Source organism: Genypterus blacodes, unplaced genomic scaffold (assembly GCF_046128005.1).
Source record: "Genypterus blacodes isolate CSIRO-AG114 ecotype Tasmania unplaced genomic scaffold, CSIRO-AGI_Gbla_v1 ptg000154l_1, whole genome shotgun sequence".
Lineage (NCBI taxonomy): Eukaryota > Metazoa > Chordata > Actinopteri > Ophidiiformes > Ophidiidae > Genypterus > Genypterus blacodes.
Genome location: NW_027466956.1, coordinates 2,327,938 through 2,347,059, shown reverse-complemented (window position 1 = coordinate 2,347,059; position 19,122 = coordinate 2,327,938). Strand labels below are relative to the sequence as shown.

Genomic DNA, 19,122 nt, shown 5'->3' with positions numbered 1-19,122 from the left:
GTATAAAATGCAGCACTACTATCTAACAGGACGAGTACAGAGAAGAGTCCCTTGTCTGATGCAATTAAGATGTCATTTGTGACTCTTAGCAGTGCGTTTTTGTGCAAAAGTAGGCTCTAAATCCTGACCGAAAAAAACTTTGAATAAACTATTGTCATGTAGAAGGTCAAACTCATTGGTGGGTGCTTTCCCATGGATCTTAGAAAGAAAGGGAAGGTTAGATATTGGCCTGTAGTTGGCTGAAGTGAATGGGTAACCTCACCTCCTCTGCAAGACCCGAGCCCCTCAACACTGCGTGCTCAGTCCCCTCCTGTACATGCATGACTGTGTGGCCAAGTGCAGCTCCAATGTCATTGTCAAGTTTGCAGATGACACTGCTATCCGGGGTTTAGTTTCCAACAACAATGAGACTGCTTACAGAGAGGAGGTCAGTGCTTTGGCAACATGTTGCCAGGACAACGACCTCTCTCTCAGCGTCAGAAAGGCCAAAGGACGATTGTGGACTCCTGAAAGCGGGGAACTGGTCATCAATTGTGCCAAAGTGGAAAGAGTCTCCTACTTCATGTGTCTTGATGTGTCCATCGACAATGACCTCACGCGCATGTCTGGCAAAACTCTCACCATCTTCTACAGGTGCACCATTGAGAGCATCCTCTTTAGCTGCATTTCTGTCTGGTATGGCAGCTGCTGAATGATAACTTCAAGGCCCTTCAGAGAGTGGTGAAGACAGCGGAGCACATCATTGGCTGCTACTTCCCCTCTGTGCAAGGAATCTATCACACACAATGCCTCAAGAAAGCATTGAAAATCACTTAGGACTACAGCCACCCAGGCTATCGACTGTTTGCGCCTGGCAGATGTTACCAGAGCACTGGCACGGACTACCAGACTTACAAACAGTTTTCCCTCTAGGCCATCAGACATCTCAATCAGCATCATCATTCTCAGGGATCACAGTGATCACATGATTACTTCAGCGTATGCTCTGGACATATACAGTATATATGGATTACTGAAAATCTAATTTGAAACAAATCTCAAAATGTCCCGAAGTTGATTTTGACCCAGACTTTGTAAAACAGATTGTCCTTGAGCTTGAGCACGCTGAATTGTTACAACTCCAATCTAGATTAATCCGTTTCACTACGCTACTTCCAGGTTGCATAGCGAGTGTCACTCAGATGTTTTGTTGTTGTTTAGAGCCTCCCTCTTCAATTTAATACACACCTCCTGTCCTGAATAAATTTATCTCCAACCCACACACATATAAAGACACACAAACACACTCTTGGCTTGTCCTCTTGATCCTGTCAGGTGTATTCTGCATCCCCATCTCCTGTTTAGACAAGCAGGAAAGTCACAAATATGCTAAAATGAAAAGAGGGATTGGGAGGGGGCAAGAAAGAGATGAAAGACAGAAGAGGTGTGTGTGTGGCAGAGAGAAACAGACAGATAGAGAGAATCCCATTTCATTGTAATAGTGTTTAATATTTATTGGAAAAATGTAAAGAAAATGTAAAGGAAATGCTTTTCTGCAAGCGGGCAGGATTAGCATAAATAGTTTAGGGCTTGGATGTGTTTGGTCCTTGTCTCCGCTCTATCCTGTGTCACACACAGACACACGTACACACACAGACACACACACAGAGAGAGGGAGAGACATATACGTGCATATGTTTGTGAACAAGCACAAACACCCTACTCTTCCTACTGCATGTAAGTATGCATAAACACACTTGTGCACACACACATGCATGAGCAAACATTCAAACCCGCGATGACACACACACTGACCTTTGCTTGTCGAAACTCATCAGCCTATAATGATTTATATGAATATGAATAGGCAGGGTCGATCTTTTTTGCATTTATTAGACAGAAACAAAGAGGTATGCAGGGGGGACATTGGTTGTTGTCATTTGTTTTTATTTTTTTATTTTACTCTATGCTTTTTCATACTAATGAATTAAGTGCAATGAATAAAGTGAATTGGTTCCAACCCCCATCAAGAAGTTTGGTTCCAGAACAAGTACTTACTAAGGGGGTGAGCTCAACTATATTTAATTGGCATTACTTGTCCCCTCCAGATGTAGAGTGAGCTTCACAGGGTGTTCAAGGAGTTCATGTCTCTTGTTCATGAATGAGGGCAGAATGGAGCAAGAGATTGAAAGGTAGGGTGCGGGTGGTATGCACTGATCTACCTTTAGGTAAGAGAGAAATGGTTCCAGCTCTAAGCTCTCAGTCTTAGTTCCAGCGCTCATGATCAGAAGCGCTTGATAGTGACCAAAACAAGCTTTATGCCTGTTGATGCAAATGTGGACGGAACTCGAACGTCTTCTTTTCTGTTGATGTTTGGGTACCTGTTAGTGCCACCTTTCTGCCAAGCTGGCTATCACTGCTTATGCTAACCAGTTTTCTTCTATTTGACGAAGATGCTACTGTTCTGATTCGATTGTCTTTGTTTTGCCTTTCCTTTTCAGACTCTTTGTATGGAGATACAGGCCAGACGCAGAGGAGTCTCTTCCGTTCTCAGGCTCTGTCAGAAGTTGCTGCAACAAAGCCAGGTGGGTAAAGATGCATCATATAATTAGATTGGCTTAGATTAGATTCAACTTTATTTTCATTGCATGTCAAGCAACGAACTGCACATAGCGATAATTAAATAATATATTACAATGATTAAATGTATGCTACAGAGGGGTATTTACAGTAGAGTGAACATGAAAAGTGCAGTCGATAGTGCAGTGATGTCCATGTTGGTTCAGTCCGGGGGCGGGGGGGGGCTGTCCTGAACCTGCTCCTGAACCTGGTGGTTCTTGTGCGGAGACTCGTGTAACGCCTCCCAGAGGGCAGGAGGGCAAACTGTGTGCTGGGTGGCAGGAGTCTTGAAGGTTGATCATATGTCATACAGTTTGAGGGATATCTTGGAGGTTGCTTATGTGGGGACTGCCCATACTGTAGGCCTTTTAAACGTCTCATTGAACAGAAAGACCATTAGTCCGAAGGCCTGCTAGTTTGAAAACAAAAACCCATTGTTCTGAAAATACATTCCTCCGAATATATACACTTTGAGTTGTTGGATTTCAGTTACTGCCGGTTTTAACAGTTTCAAGTTTCAATTTGCAGACTTTAGGCAGTTTGTTACTGAAGCAAGACAAGGTATGGTATGGTATATCCCAATATCACATACAATGTCTCAAAGGGCTTTACAGACCTCAGGAAAACCAACATCAGGAAAATTCCAGCCCCAGCCCAGAGCTTGTCAAGGAAGACAAGGAAAAACTCGTGAGAAAAAATAAATTGATTCGCAACAAAGGATGAAACCTCAGGAGAGGTAATTCCATGAAAGATTCCCTCCCAACGAATGGCTGGGTGTGCAATAGGAACTTCCAGTGCGATTATACAGAGGTACAAAAGTCATGCAGGGCAAAACACATAAAAGTCAAGTATTGGGAAATAGCATCCAAGACAGGGACGAGAAAGAGAGAGAGAGAGCAAGAGAGAGAGGGGGGGGGGGAGAGAGAGAGAGAGAGAGAGATGACAAGAAAGGTAAAGCACACTAAAATGTAGTCCTATATTTTGAGAGTCTGAGTGTGTTCCAGAGAAAGGGCGCACGGCACAAAAATGCTCTATTTCTGAAAGTCTTTGTCTTGACATTTGGGATAACAAGTAGGCCTGCCTGCTGAGATCTTAAGGTTTGCGCAGGAACATAAGTGGCAAGAAGGTCAGATAAAGACACTGGAGCCAGGCTATGTAGTATTTTATAGGTTAGAAGTAAGACCGCAAAATCCCTGGCACTGACAGGAAGCCAGTGTATCTGGCGTCAGGTGCTCAAATTTATGAGTTTTAGTCAAGAGTCTTGCTGCAGTGTTTTGAACAAGCTGCAGTTTTTTCAGAGCAGAGGAGCTCAAGCCAGAGAAAAGGACATTGCAGTAGTCCAGCCTGGAAGTAACAAACGCATGAATTAAGGTTTCAGCATCTGCCGTACGAAGGAACCGTTTGATTCTGGAGATATTTCCCATATGGAAATATGCAACCCTTGTTATATTGTTAATGTGGCTGCTGAAGGTTAAGTCCTTTTCAAATGTCACGCCCAAGTTCTTCACCGTCCCATCCGAGCATCAGATGGGACCGTTGTCAAAATTCACTAAAAAGTTCTGAAGTTTCAATCTCTGCTTCTTTGGCCCTAAAATCAATGTTGGGGGGAAATAACAATCTCAGTTTTATTGACATTCAGAAGCAGATTTTTCTTTGTCATCCAGCCTTAAACAGCTAGAAGGCAGGACTCCGGGTTGGAGATCCTAGAGTGGCTGATGGGATGAGGGAGCATATAAATTTGAAAAGAGTAATAGACCTAATACAGAAACTTGGGGAACGTCAAACTTTACAGCATAGTGAGGCGATTCGTATTACTTAATGAAAGAAGTGGAATTTGTTAAGTATGAACTTTAAACCAGGAAAGTGCGAGACCACGAAAGCCAATGAAAGACAGATCTTAGTGGGGAATATGTTGTCAGTATTTTTTATTAATGGCAAAACGATGTGATAGACATTAAAATCACACCAAATGCCAGGGTGCTACAATGCATCCTGTCAACACAGGTAAATGGTTTGCCATCTACAGGCAAAGACACACGATCACAAGTGTGAATATCGACATGCACATTTTGAGCAGACAATGAGCCACACACCAAATGTAGTATATTTTTATGGTGAGAATGTGATGCCATTATTTAACAGCTGTGCAGGTAAGTTCACATTTAGAAATGTATTTGCTTTTAATAATCACTATCACTTTTAATTAATTAAGTTAGCCTATCAGTCCCTTGGGGTCAGACTTCCAGAATACTATTGTAGAAGTTTCCCTGTTGTTTTTGTGCTTGAGTTGTCCTGTGCACTTGGATTTATGGAAATGCAAAGTGTTTCCCTGCACAGGACTTACTGCTGCCTCCGTCTGAATAGGACCATATGTAATGAAAAACAGACACTCACCTGAGAGGTGCTTAACACCTCCAGCAAGTCTGAAGCCTGAGAATGGAAGAGTGTCATTTTGGTATTAAATCCCACTTTCGTGAGCATATCTCAGCTCTGAATTGGGCCATAAGTGTCTAAAATGTCAGACACCGAAGAAGGATTTTGTGAGACACAACTTAAACCTTGTGACTTTCATGAGCTATTGGAAGTCATGAGGAAGGTTTTGTTTAACGAATTGGACCCATAATCATTCCCCTTTGAAATCCAAAAATTCTCCTGCAAATTTAGACCAAAACTAATGTAAGAGCAGAGAAGTCATGTCCCAACACCATGTTGTATGTTAAAGTAAAAAGGCTTTGTCCTCTGGGGGGCACGGATGCCCTTTTTTGGTGATCCGTCCATTGTTTGTCGTATTGTGTTTTTGCAATTGTATTTGCAATGATACAGGAAATCATCAGGGATCATCCTCTGGGTATAATGACTATGGACAACACGTTTTATGATCATTTCCTCTTCATTTAACTTGTCAGTCAGGTGTCAGATCAATATACTTCAAATTTTATCAGAGGCTGTAATAGCTGAAAAGTAGTAGTTGTAGTAGTAGTCATAGTGACTGTAGTACTATTGGTTGACGTACAGGAGTAGCAACAGTGGGAGTAGTATTAACAGTCATAGTATCAAGAATAGTATCAGTGATTACAGTTGTCACGGAAGTGCAGGCATTAGGCGAAATGTGCGTTTTTGCGGTAGAGGCAATGATGGTACACACTGTTGCAGGAAGAAGTAGTATGAGTAGTGACATTTGTATCAGTAATAATTGTAGCAGTAGTAATGTTATGACTTGAAAATCTTTGTAATTCTGATGAAAATGTTTCTTACAATTCATTCATCTTGCAGATGGGCACCATGGCAGAGGTGGGCCCAGAGGCGGAACAGCACCGAGAGGCCCTCCAACTGCTGTCAATTAACCTAGAGAGAAGGTGGGAGGCAATCGTGATGCAAGCACTGCAGTGGCAGAACAGACTGAAGAGAGAGCTGGGAGAGCCACAGGTGAGACAGTCCTTCCTTACACTCCATACTGACTCTCAGTGAGCTGTACTGAATGAACACATCAGGCATTATTTCACCAGAAAATGTTTTTGATTGGTACATTACCTGCATATTTGGGTTATCAAACCTCGTTTCATATTGAGGATAGGAGGAAACTGATGATCTCCAGGTCATCCAGGTCATGGTATCCAAGGAAAGTAAATCTTAAGCAACTGGACTGCTGTCTAAGTCCAGTTGCCCTCTTCATCAGCTCTGTGAGGCCATGTATATAGTGGGATCCATCAGAAAAGAGTGCTACCAAAATCGCAGTGGTTCATTCTGTGAGGACAATAACCCTTTTCACACACAGATGATGGCATGATGCTAGATTAATCTTTCAGGCACTGCTGGTGATATTCAGCTTTCACCGTGCAAATATGTGCTGGGTTAATCCCACTTTGCAGCCTTTTGCGCTTATTTTAAACATACAAGACAGGGCAAGGGACAGTCCAGCAGATGGCAGGAATTCAACAGTATAGATGCCAATCGCCACACAATCAAAAGAAGAAGAAGAACGTGAAGTTGGAGGAGCTTGTCCAGTGCCATTGTTCTCACAACATATTTAATCTTCAATGCAAGGCAAATGTTTTTCATGATCTAATAGAACCAGAATGCCGCATTTAAAACATTAACACGGACAACAATTAAAAACTAACAACAACACCACCTGTCTTATCTGCTACCTCTTGCACAAACAAAGAAAGTGAAATGTGATTTTACACTTTGACAGTTTACATATGAAATTGTCACAGATCTCTGCACCTGTGATGGTGCATCACCAAAATGTTTCCTTTTATATTCAAAATGTCAGTGTAGCGATTCCAATCCTGCACGTGAGAGAGCAGCTACTGATTACAGTGACGGCTATCATTGACAGCTCAACACGTGAAACCGTGTGACAGTATCCTGTTGTGAGCAATGTAAGTGTGCAATGAGATATCGCTCACTAGGGAGCCGTCCAGAGCGGATTGTCCCGGGCCGAAGGAGGAGCGAGCACTGAGTGCTTTATTAAACTGATGCACTGCAAAGGTAAAGAGCTGCGGCACTATGTAGCTGCTATAGATTTGTAATAGTGATGAATGCGGTCATAGAGAGAGAAAGGGGGGGGGGGGGGGGGGGGTGGTTGGGGTGAATGAGAATGCTTTTAGATATCAGGTGAATACACACACCCACTCACACACACAAGGAGAGAAGAGTATAGTCCCACAGTCAAGCATAAAAGGCGCTTTGTCTCATACATAGAAACAGAAAAACGGCATCAACGCTCATTTAGAGACACTGAAGCACGCGATGCAAATGTGTGCGTTAGTAGACACACACTTTTATCGTGTGCCTTTCTTATTGATGCCAGATAATTAATTGATATATAGGTGTGTGTTAAGAGCTCTGAGAGAGGAGATGTAGAGCTAGGCAGCGCGGGGGCAGATGATATCACACAAGCTTTGTGATCTACCTTTAAAACATAATTACAAAAATTTGTTTGCAACACGCAGGATTCACGGAAGCACACACACATATATACACATAGTAGTGATAGCTAGAAACAAACAACAGTAAAACGCACGATACTTCCTCTCCCTCTCTCTCTCTCTCAGGCACACAAACATTCACATACACACACATTGTACAGGAGGAGAAGACAAATAACAGGGGCCAGACACTCTGACCTGCTGCCTGGTTGGAGAGTAATTTCACTTCTACTGGCGATGGGAGAGGAATAGGAGAGAGAGGGGGGAGGGAATTGGAGATGGAAAGAAGGAGAGGTAGCGATCTAGGTGTGTTAGCTTATAAATGAACACTTCTGCTCTGATAAACCGGTTTTTTTCATCTTTGTCTGTGTGTGAGTGTATATTTCGGTAAATGTTTGTATAAGTGAGTAGAAATGGGTGCTTGTCTGTTTATCACCATGTATGAATAGAATTTTGTGTGTGTCTGGTGTGTGTGTGTGTGTGTGTGTGTGTGTGTGTGTGTGTGTGTGTGCCAATGAACCAATGAACATATTTACAAGAAACATCATTTGGACGTACAGACATGAGAGCTCTGTATAGGCTTATGCACAAACAAATGATGCGCACCAATCTTTTTTTTCTGGTGTTACTAAAGATGGATGAATTGACATTTAAAAGTGCTGGTCCACTTCAAGGTTAGGTTTGGGTAGATTCCATATTTTTGCTAGTCCTTGTCAGTAATGTGTGCTCCTCCATAGTACATTGTCTTTTATGATTTGGCTGCCACAATATATTTTCCAATTGGACTTACTAGTTTACAATGAAGCATTAAATGAAACTTTAAATACAAATGGCAGGAAACCCTCAGTGCCTCATTTCAACATCATGCTGCATACTGTGCATGTGATCAGGTTTGTGCAAGGAAAAATTTATGAATGTGTTTTTGTGAGTAAGTGTGATGCACCTGTGCCTTGAAAGCGGGAAACTTTTTTCCCATTAGCTGGGTTTTGACTGTTCTCATTTGTTAGCATAGCATCTGCTGGAAGGCCCAAGGAGAGCGGAGTTATGTACCAGCGTCTGGGTGATTATTCATGTGTCTCTGCTGCTGCTGAGCTGCTGTAGTCTCTGCTGTTTTGCTGCTGTATCTGCTGTCACAGCGGTGAGGGAGCGCTGCGTCACTGGTTTGATTCAAAATGAATACTTCTGCACGGATAAATCATCTCTATGCACAGTGGAGGAGCAGACAGACTGGATTCAACATAATTACAAACAGTGAATGAAAACCACCATATGTTGCTTGTAAGTATGTTGCTGACAGTAGGTGTGTGAATGTAGAAGCCATGTACTTACAGTACCTTCACGAAGGTGAAAGACGCAGCATCAGTCAAGGAAATAGAGATTGTATGTGAGGTCATGAAAGAACTCCCATTCAGTGCAGGTGGAGGTCTAAAACTTGTAAATTGCTCACACTGCTCAACTGCATGGTTTCACTGCGGTGAAAAAACAATAAAGGCAACATTATGATTTAGCCCAGGGGTTCTCAAACTTTTTCTTTCGTACCCCCCTTTTATAGATCAGAAGTTCTTCACGCCCCCTACCCCCCCAAACACCCCGCTTTGGGAACCACTGATTTAGCCAAATGTAAAGGGCTGGACCAAATATACCAAGTGTACTATTCTGTGCAGTCTGGTGCACGCGGTGCCTAGCAGCTAAAGGGCCATGTTCTGTATGCTTGCATCTTTGAGATCTGAACTGTATAAGCTTTGGGTTTGTCTATCTGTGTGTACCTTGTGATAGACTGGAGACCTATCGAGGCTACCCTGCCTGCTGTTCCATGAACATCAGAACACAGTCAAAATAACTTGATTAGGAAGAAAATTAAGAAGTTTTAAGAAGAACCTTTATTCTCAGTGTATCAGTGAAACATTTGTCCTCTGCATGTAACCCATAGGATAAGGGGGCATATAGCATGGATAGATGCATGGATGGGTGGGTGGATGGATGGGTAAAGGGCTTTTGAGTTCTGCAATATGTGCAAGTAAATTCCACTTTTCAGGAACTGTGGAACATCTGGACAAACATTTCACAGAGAAATACTGTCTGTCAGCTTGTTGCTAGAGTCTGTGGAAAATTACAACCACTGTTTGACTGGTTAATTTGTCCAACCCGCCTGCAGCTCTGGTTTTGGCAGGTAACCAACAATGGCCGGATTTCTTTGCTGTGAAAATAATTTAACATTTGGGTTTCTGGCGCTATCAAAACACTGTGAACACTGGACAGCACAAACCCCTTCTTTGCTCTCCATGGGGTTGTAAAAATGCCCACGCTTCAGCTATAAAATGTTATGAAATTACAAAAATGAGACAAATTACAGATATAAATAATATCCAAGGTTTGTGTGGGTCATCAAATACACGATTTGATTGGATTAGGCTGATTGATAGCCTCTTCCCTCTGTGCTGAATGTGTTTCTGAATGCGTCGGCAGTGGCAAAGCCCAGTTCAGTCATTACACCCTTCTCCCTTATCAGCGTGAGGGGAATAAACACAAATCTAATAGAAATTCATTACGCAGACCCGTATCCCATACACTGACACACACGCAGAGACACACAGAGAGCCAACTAGTTTATTAGATTAATAGGCTATGAATGGCTAATACGAATTACCCCCCTCTCTTGTTAACGAGACGCGGAGCAATTTGTATAATTATGTCTGTGGAAGGAAAGAAATCCTGTGTCTAAGCATATTTTTAGACAGCCAAGCTTTCTGAAGGCTTTTGATTACGTATTTACTTTGGGGTTTTCAGCTTTGTGCTCTTCCTCTCAGAAGTAGTTTTTGAATAATTCATTGCTTTGTTCCAGAGCAGAATAATTTGTATTGAGATTTATGAGCAATCGCTTTGGGAGAGGCTGATTTTACTCTTTTTAAATAATCACAGAATGGCTTCCTGTCAAAGTTTTGTCAGTGTTTCCTCTTTCAAATGGAGTACTCATGTCCTTGAGTCCTCAAGAAAGGACACACTGTCTTCAACATGCGCAAAAGAAGACATATAGCGTGTGAAAAAAGTGTAACCTGAGCAGATAGGCTTTAATGGCATAAAATTAAAAAAAACAAACATAGGATGACTTTTACCCCTTAGAGTTTAAATTCATTTTTGTATTTTAACTTTTCATTGAATGTCATTTCTGCCCAACCACCAAATTTTCTCCTTGTTTCTGAGAAATTACTGAAACAATTCTGGGTAGACTGTGAGGGAAAACCTTCTGAACTGATGTATTGAATCTGTTTAGTTATTGATTGTCTCAATTTTCTACTTCAGTTTAGGCTGTAAAACAAATGAAATGTAGCAAATAAAACAAAATCTCAAAATCATCTGGTTAAAAATGTAAATTTCACTAGAATAAAAGGAAACTAATTCTTCCCAGACTTGATTATCATGTAATCTATTTTTGGATTGGTTGAATACTGTACTTGCAAAGTTTTTTTTTTGATTGTTTTTATGGTCAGTAAAGACCACACATACAGTAATCAATTCTATGACATTGTGTGTTCATGGTTTATGTCTTATCCTACTGGATTCCAATTTGTCCTTACTGACAAGCTTTGAACACGTTCCTTTCTTCATTTTGTGTCTCCAGGTCCCTGGAAACTTTCTGGAACCAGGTTTAGTTGACCTTCATCAGATTAGTCCAGTCCCAATTGGCCCAGCAGCACTAGCACCAGATGACTCCTGGGAGTGGGACGAGACAGATATGACAATCACAGAACCAGAACAACAGGACATAACCACACCTGACCTCACAAATAACCTCCTCACAGAACCAGATCTGCCTTTGAAGAGTATACCGTCCAATGGGAATCAACTAAACTGGATCAGAACTTCTGGGCTTGCAGTCAATCAGCATTGTGAGGTTTTGTCCAATGGCATAGGTACATCGTCATCAGAGATTGAGTCAAGGGACCAGAGCTTAACAGCTTCATCAGATCAGAACAGAATGACCTCCCAAAGGAAACAACAATGTAACAACAACAATGTCTACCAGGTGTACAACCTCCAAAACATTGAACTCTACAAACAACCTCAGTTTCCTATCCTCCACAAGAACACTTCCTCTTCACTGCACAAAAACAAAGGTGAAAAAAGGAAACAGCAGCTCCTTCTGAAGAGCCTAAGTAAGGACTCGTCCTTCTCCTCCATTGAATCCATACCTGACCTCCTGGGTGGCTTAATACTGAATGGCAGAGAAGGTGGAAGAGGTGTCAGTGCGGGGATTGTGGGATACTGGGATGGAGCGATTGAGAGCGAGGGCAGCAGGGGAAGTAGTCGAAGGTCAGAGAGCGAGAGCGGTATTGTCAGTGATACAGGAGAAACAGAGACAATGACAAACTCTGAAATCCAGGGAGGGGAGTATGATCACATGCAAGAGGAGGAAAAGGAGGCGATGAGCGGTACTGGCTCCTCTTGTAAAAAGGTCAGTACCATCAAAGAAAATGTAGAAATAGCCAAGACAGGTAGAGGAATGACAGGGGACAATAGAAAAGAGAAAGGATGGAGAAGTGATGGCGGAGGAAGGAGGAAAAATTCAGGGGAGAAGAAATTGGAGGAGAAAAGAAAGAAGCACAAGAGGGGAGCTGGGGAGGCTGTAGAGATCCTGATTAATGGTCGTGGGATCTTGACACCAGCAGACTCTGACTCTGAATTTGAGGATGGAGCTTTAGTGTTCTCCAAACCTTTTATATCCAACAGCGAGTTCAAAGTTAACCAGTATAATGGTTTGGAGACACCTCCCCATATCAGTTTTCGAGCATCAACCCCCTTATTATCTCATGGCTCCTCTCTGGAGTCTCTGCTGACCATGGGAGTTGAGTTGTTCCCTTCTAAAGACCAGCTGCACCGCAGCGCCTCCTTGGAGAGCTGCTTGGCTCCCTGTCACAGCTCTGATGGAGAGACTGGTGGCAGTCTGGCCAGTCTTGGAGAGCTGAGCTTAGGGGAGGGCAGAGATATGGAGATGAGTGAACCTGGAAAAAGGAAGAATAATGAAAGTGTGCCAGGAGAAGCCTCCTCTGGGGAGCTGAGTCGAAGAACCCTGGATCTCCTGAAATGCCTTGAGAACATTCAGAGTCCTTTGCCTGCAAAGATGACCCGCAGTGTTTCTGATATGACTCTCCGTAACAACTCCCTGCAGAGGAGCCAACTCCCTGCCTCCCCGTCTCTCTGTGGACGATTCTCTGGGGTTTCTTGTTCTTCACGTAAAGGACCTGCATCCCTGATTAATGAGAGTTCAGTCTCGGCTTCTTTAACAGAGCTGAGTAGCACTGAAGACTCATCTGTGGCATCTGATGATTTTGCCGCAGTCAGAAACCAATGCCATGTCTTCCTGGATCCCTCAATGGCAGCGAATGCCAACTCCTGTTCTTTCAGTAAGTGTCGCCATGGTAACAATCGTGGCGGACAAGGAATGGATGAATCTGACGCTACAAGTTTGAGCATGGTGGTCAATGTTTCCTGTGCATCGGCCGGCACAGATGACGATGAGGATGACAGCGATCTTCTGTCTTCCTCTACACTCACTCTTACTGAGGAAGAGCTCGGTATACGAGAAGGAGAGGATGAAGACGAAGATAGATTGAGCGGTGCTTCCTCTGGTAATGAGGAGGATGATGGAGAAGAGATGGAGGGGCCCTACATTTTGGGGCTAGAATATATGAAGAGAGAGCTGCAAAGTTGGATCCGATCTCCCCGCACCTCCTCTTCCTCCTCAAAAACTGAAGCTGGCCTCTGGGATGAGCTTCAGTGTGGCGCCAACCTTTCCTCCACATTCACCTCCTCCTCTCAGAACAAAGAGCAGCATAGCTTTCTAAACTGCTCAGCTGCAAAACTTCTAGAAACATATGCCAACAGTGGAAACAACAAAACAAAAAGTAATCAGGATATAAATGAACAGGAGGAGGAGGAAGAGGGGAACAAGAGGAACACAACAAGGAGATACATCAATCAGTTTGTAGATGATGTGGAGAATGGAAATGTGGACCAGAGCCTGTTAAGAGGTAAAGAAGATGAGGATGATGAACTCCTAAGAGAGGAGTCCAGTGTGTTCACAAAGAAAGGAGAGACATTCAGGGAGTCAGGCATTTTTGCCAACGTCGGGGAGTCAATTCAGGACGTAGAATCGAGCACAACAAAGACAATCCTGCTTTCTGAATCTCCAGCTTGTGAGGTCCTTCCCTTCCCATCCAAACGTACCTCCTCCTTGGTGGGACAGTTGAGGGGGGAGTTGCCCTGCCACAGTGCTTCCATCACCTCCCCTCCATCCCTCTCACCTTTAGAGGATTGCAGAGCCCATGATGCTTTGCACAGCAACAGGCCTGCAGCTGGGGGGAGGAAGGCCATCACCATTCAAGAGAAGTTCAAGTTCCTGACTCTTGTGACAGAGGAAAGCAGGAGAGAAGTGAGAGATAAAAAGTCGTCCCTACCTCCCAAAAAGCGACACAGTTCTCATTCCTCCTGCTGCAGCCACCTTCTCCTTTCCTCTTCACCTTCATCCCCCCATCCACAGCGTTCAGAGGAGAAAAAAGATAAAGTTCATGACTTTGTGATGGAGATTATTGACATGACCTCACTGGCACTGAAAAGCAAAGAGATCCAGGCTGAAGAAGTGAACAGCAAGTCCAACACAGACCAGGGCTCTGCATCACTTGCACACATCAGGGACAAGGTATAGTATTAATACAAACATATACCCAACAGTCTCTGTCACCCAACTCTCATATGTCTACCAATACCACCTTGAAATCAGAAATGTAAAAACTTGTATCATGTAAATTGGTTGTGCAGTGGTGTAATGTACATCATTTTCTTCTGAATTTTATATGTTTGACTGGTGAAATTATGACCAAAATGTTTCATTCTGGTCATCATCTCAGCAATAATTGCACATTTGTGGACTTAATTGTTAGTGTACATTGTGGTCATCATTTAGAAAAAAGAGATCTGAATGGAAACCCAAATGGCAATAGGACCTGACTTAAATAAATTAACCTACCATAACTAACCTAACTTAGTGCTACCTGAGGTTGTTGATTCCAAGTAACAAAATGGACCAGAGAACACATCTAGTACATTGACACTTACATTCATTTTAATGTGATCATTATCTGTTAGTGGACCAAATTTACCTGTTGCCAGTCCATCAGTGACTGACTGGCTTGCCTAATTGAATGTAAAATTAAACATATATTAACACCACTTAATTAAGATTCAAAATCAGGATTTAATTTGTTGGATGACAGGGAAAACACACATGCAAAGTTCTACTATATTTCCGTATTTGGAATCTAAAAAACTATTTAATATCTAGTACTTTTAAGCAATTCATTAATTAAAAGCCACTAAAAACTAAAAACTGTACATGGAAATTGCATTTAATTGCAATTCTGTTGTGTGTTAGTCTTCCACTGATATGAAAGATAAGATAAGATCAAAGTTTATTATCCTGAGGGAAATTACTGTGCAACAGTTACATAGAGTGGAGAATGAAAAGAACACAGAAGCACAAAATTGTTGTCTAATTTTACTTTTGATAATCCAGTATGTTGTATTGCTTTTATTTGTAGCTGATCATGTTAGTAGAACTATGACTAGACTGCTGTGTTTCCTTACTCAAGACTTTGTGTGTCTGCCATTTGTACCCAAAATCCTTTTTGTTTTGGTCTTGCTTCCAGGTACTTGAACACTCCCACCAGCCGATCCACCTCCGTAAGGGAGACTTCTACTCCTATCTCTCGCTCTCCTCCCACGACAGTGACTGTGGTGAAGTCAGCCAGTGCAGTGAAGACAAGAGCACCACCCCTGCACCGTACACCATCCCCTCTTACGTTACACCAACACACAGTCCAAGTCCTGTGCTATTTACCAGCTCCAACCAGCGAGTGCCAACCTCAGCCTCAGCTCAGTCCAAACACTCAACCCCTGGCCTTGAGTCCAAGCACAAATTCTGCACTCTGGAGATTCCACCCAACCAAACTAAACCACTCCACAGCCCCACTGAAGGCCTCACTAGCTCCACTGTGACCCTGCCCCTTAGCCCAGACATCAGGGATGAAGAGACCCTGTATGATGCCTGTACTGAGGAGGTTTATTTGGGCCCTCCTCTCTGCTACAGCATGGTGCTCACCAAGAAGGCTCTGCACTTAAGTCCCAAACCCAACAACTGTTTCGGCTATTTTTCTGCTCTAGAGCCTGAATATGGTGTCGAATTGTTGAACCAAGAGGGGCCTGGTTCCAATCCAGATGAAAGTCTCTGTTACCTGTCTTCCTCAAAAGAGTCAAGGTTGGATATAAACCAGGATTTCCTGAATGTCCACAGCTTCAGTCCCTCATTATCAACAGAGCAAACACAGAACTCAGAGAACTTCTCTTCTCTTGGGTGTGATTACCATTCATCGGCCAACTCGCTGCCCTCTAACAGCACCTCCTCCTCTCTCCAGGGGCCCAGCTCCAACCCAAATGACGAAAGGCCTTCTTTGCCACCTCCTCAATCCTCTGCTGCAGAGGAAGAGAAAGGAGGTGAAAACCTGTACCTTCTCTGTGATGTCGCTCGAGGGGAAGTCACGGCCACTTTGAGTGTTAGCGTGCCGCAGGAGGAGAGAAGTCGTAATGAGGGCCCCGCTTATCTTAATCCCCGGGTGCGTGTCGTCCCGATAGACTCCCCCGCAGCTGAATGTTTGGCAGATACTAAAATGCTTGAATCCAATATGGGCGCCGTAATGACCAAGATAAGTGTCTGCAGCTCCGCTACAAATCCCTCAAAAGAGCCAGCTACTGCCGCCACACGTATTAATCCCAAAATTAACTGCTCACTGATGAGAGAGGGAGATAGTGTTCAGGAAGAGGAGGAGGAGAGGCAAGAGGAGGTGGATACTCAACGGGTGAAGAAGGAGGAGAAGGGGAGGAGAGGGCAAATCTGCTCCCAGCAGGAAGAAAAGACAGTGGCGACGAGACAGGTTAGTGTTCCACGTATGAGGACAATCTGATATCTGAGGACATTATTCAGGGCCTTGATACAGCACTTCACCTGTGTGCTCCAGGTATTAGGCCTAACCCAGCTCTGCAGCAGGAGTGATTGTAATGAGAGTGGTGTGTTTCTCTCATTAACATTTCTGAGGCTGGATGGACATGAGAGGTGGTGATATGTGTGACCTCCCCTCTCCTCCTCCCAACAACATTGTGTCCTCCACTCTTCATACTTATCCTCTCATCCTCTTCATCCTCTCGTCTTCTTATTGTTCTCATCCCCCTTCATTCCCTCTTTACCTCCATTCTCCTTCAGAGTGCATTCCTTCTCCAATCCTCTCCTCCTTATCAGCTTCACTTCACCCTTTCTTCTTCCAGGCATCGTCCTTTCAACTCCTGCTCTCAAATTTCACCCCTCCTTAACTTTTCTCCTCTTCTCCTCCTCTCCTTCTACCACCACTTTCTCCATCTTGTTTCATCCTCATTTTCTCTCCTGTATTCCCTTTCATTTCTCTCTTCCACTTTTCCCTTTTTCTGATGTTCTTGTTATTTTCTAGATTGTTTTAGCAGATCTCCTACATAAATCAACTAGTTTTGTGTTTCTGTTTCTAGTTCAAAACTCTGCCTTGTTCTGTGTGAAAAGTTGAATTTGGTTCACTTTTTTCAGAAAAAAACCTTTCAGACATTCATTGACACAAACGTCTTTGTTATATTGTTCAGTTCTCCCACTCACCATTTCCTCTCTTTCCCTTTTTTCTTCCTCATCTCCCTGATCATTTTCTGTTCTCTATTGTGCATGCTTTTTATTTCATCTTCCCTTCCCTTTCCTTTCCGATCCTTTCCTACTCCCTCACTCTTCCTCACTCCCTCCATCTCTCCCCCACCATCCTCCCTCTCCACCTCCTCCCTCTCCTCCCTCAGGTGTTAATGGAAGAGGATTTGCAGACTTCTCAGTTTTTTAGTTAAAAGGTTAAGGTCCACAGAACAACATCAGCATAATTACTATCAGTCAGATTTCATTAGGATTCATCAGTGAAGAGCTTTCCCTTCCCGCACTGATCCTCCAATTCATTTCATTGCTGAATTAGCGTGTTGGTGCTCCTTTTAAGTTTTCTATTTCCTTATGCAAATGAGCTCTGAATATTTTACCATCTCTGCAACCCTTTTTTGTTTATCTACCTGTCCTCTTAAAGGGGAACATGGCTCAGTTAAGGAGCACGTTTCATTTGCAGTCCAGCTTGTTCAGTGTGTATTGTACCCACTCTCCCCTGTGTCCTCCTCTGTATCCTCTTCTGCTGTCTTTGTATCTCTCTCCACCTCTCTCATCTCCCTTTTTCTGCCTCTCTCAGGTCACGAAGGCCTCCCAAGCAGCAGCCGGTCATGTCACCAGGAGCATCCAGGGGAGGAATAAGGTGTGACAAAGACGACTAAGAGTAAGTTTCTACCCATGCACAAAAATTATACAAAACAATTTCTCACATCAAAATAAAAGCTAAATATGTCTTCTGGGATCCCATGTGTTATGCTATTATTGTGCTATCTGTTTTATATGCAAAACTATTTTCCTCAGACTGTCCTGCATGTATATTTCTGCCACATGTTGAACATATTAGTGTCTACCTAAATGTATAACTTCAGGTAGAGGAGCTTTCACTTGTTTCATAAATCATGTTCTGTGGTTCCATGCAAGCCATTCTATGGACTTCAGGTCTACTGTGGACCTAGTTGGAGACGTGCTACAACGTACAAAAAACTGTTTTGATTTGCACACCCTGTTAGTTTCAAACCACCATGACCACTTTCAAGCACTACTGTGGTACGCACTGGCCACTTCCCCACAGTTTAAGTCCATATGGGTTTCTTCAAGGTACTCAAGTTTCTCCCACCATTTAAAATGTGTTAAGTAAATTCTTTTGCCATTGATCTGCATTTGCTAACTTGATGCCACACTGGGTGACAGCCCACTAGTTAAAACAAGTCAAATGTAGATGATCAATTCTTTACAGAAGCGATGTTGTAGGTGTAGCATGTATGCATCACCATAGAGATGTAGGTTTGATCCTTGCTCCTACCCGGTGTGACTTGCAACTGGTATTGGTTAGTGATGCTCTATTCCCACAGTGAAAAAGAAGTGAGCGGTGACACCACATTTCACAGAGCATCTGGCTCACTGTCATCTAAACACCATCGCTGGATTAACATTGGCATAAATGGACAAACGTTTAAATGGGCTTCTTGTGTGAAGAATCGTTAAATTCTTGGCTTTTCATGCTGTGTTGTGATTTTTAGTGAATGCAAAGGTTTAAGTACAGACATTTATCGTTTGGTAAGGATCAAAGCCACGAAGCAACATTTCATTTTATTTTGTTTTTATCAAGTATTTTTGTAGAACCTGAACAAAGGGTTTACCTGCAGAGCATCAATGAGGATGAAAATCTGTGTGTGTCTGTAAAAGTGTGTGTGTTTGTTTGTTTGTATGTGTGTGCTGTTATGTGTGTGTGGTGAGTGTGCATGTGCATGTGCGTGAATGTGATGTGAACCCCCCTATGGGTGCCTCCAGGGCTAAGCAAAACCTACTGCCCCTGTACTTGGAGTA

General features: G+C 43.1%; 1 protein-coding gene across 1 annotated transcript in view; it reads left to right on the top strand.

The window, feature by feature from the left end:
• The window catches only part of akap6 (A kinase (PRKA) anchor protein 6), a 149,396-nt gene extending 131,452 nt beyond the window's left edge, over positions 1-17,944 (top strand). Inside the window, exons 17-21 of the mRNA XM_076166027.1 lie at positions 2,481-2,564; positions 5,872-6,024; positions 11,152-14,229; positions 15,236-16,516; positions 17,876-17,944. Of these exons, the coding sequence (XP_076022142.1) occupies positions 2,481-2,564; positions 5,872-6,024; positions 11,152-14,229; positions 15,236-16,516; positions 17,876-17,944 (4,665 nt within the window). The remainder of the gene's footprint in view (positions 1-2,480; positions 2,565-5,871; positions 6,025-11,151; positions 14,230-15,235; positions 16,517-17,875) is intronic.
• The last annotated feature ends 1,178 nt before the right edge of the window (positions 17,945-19,122 follow it).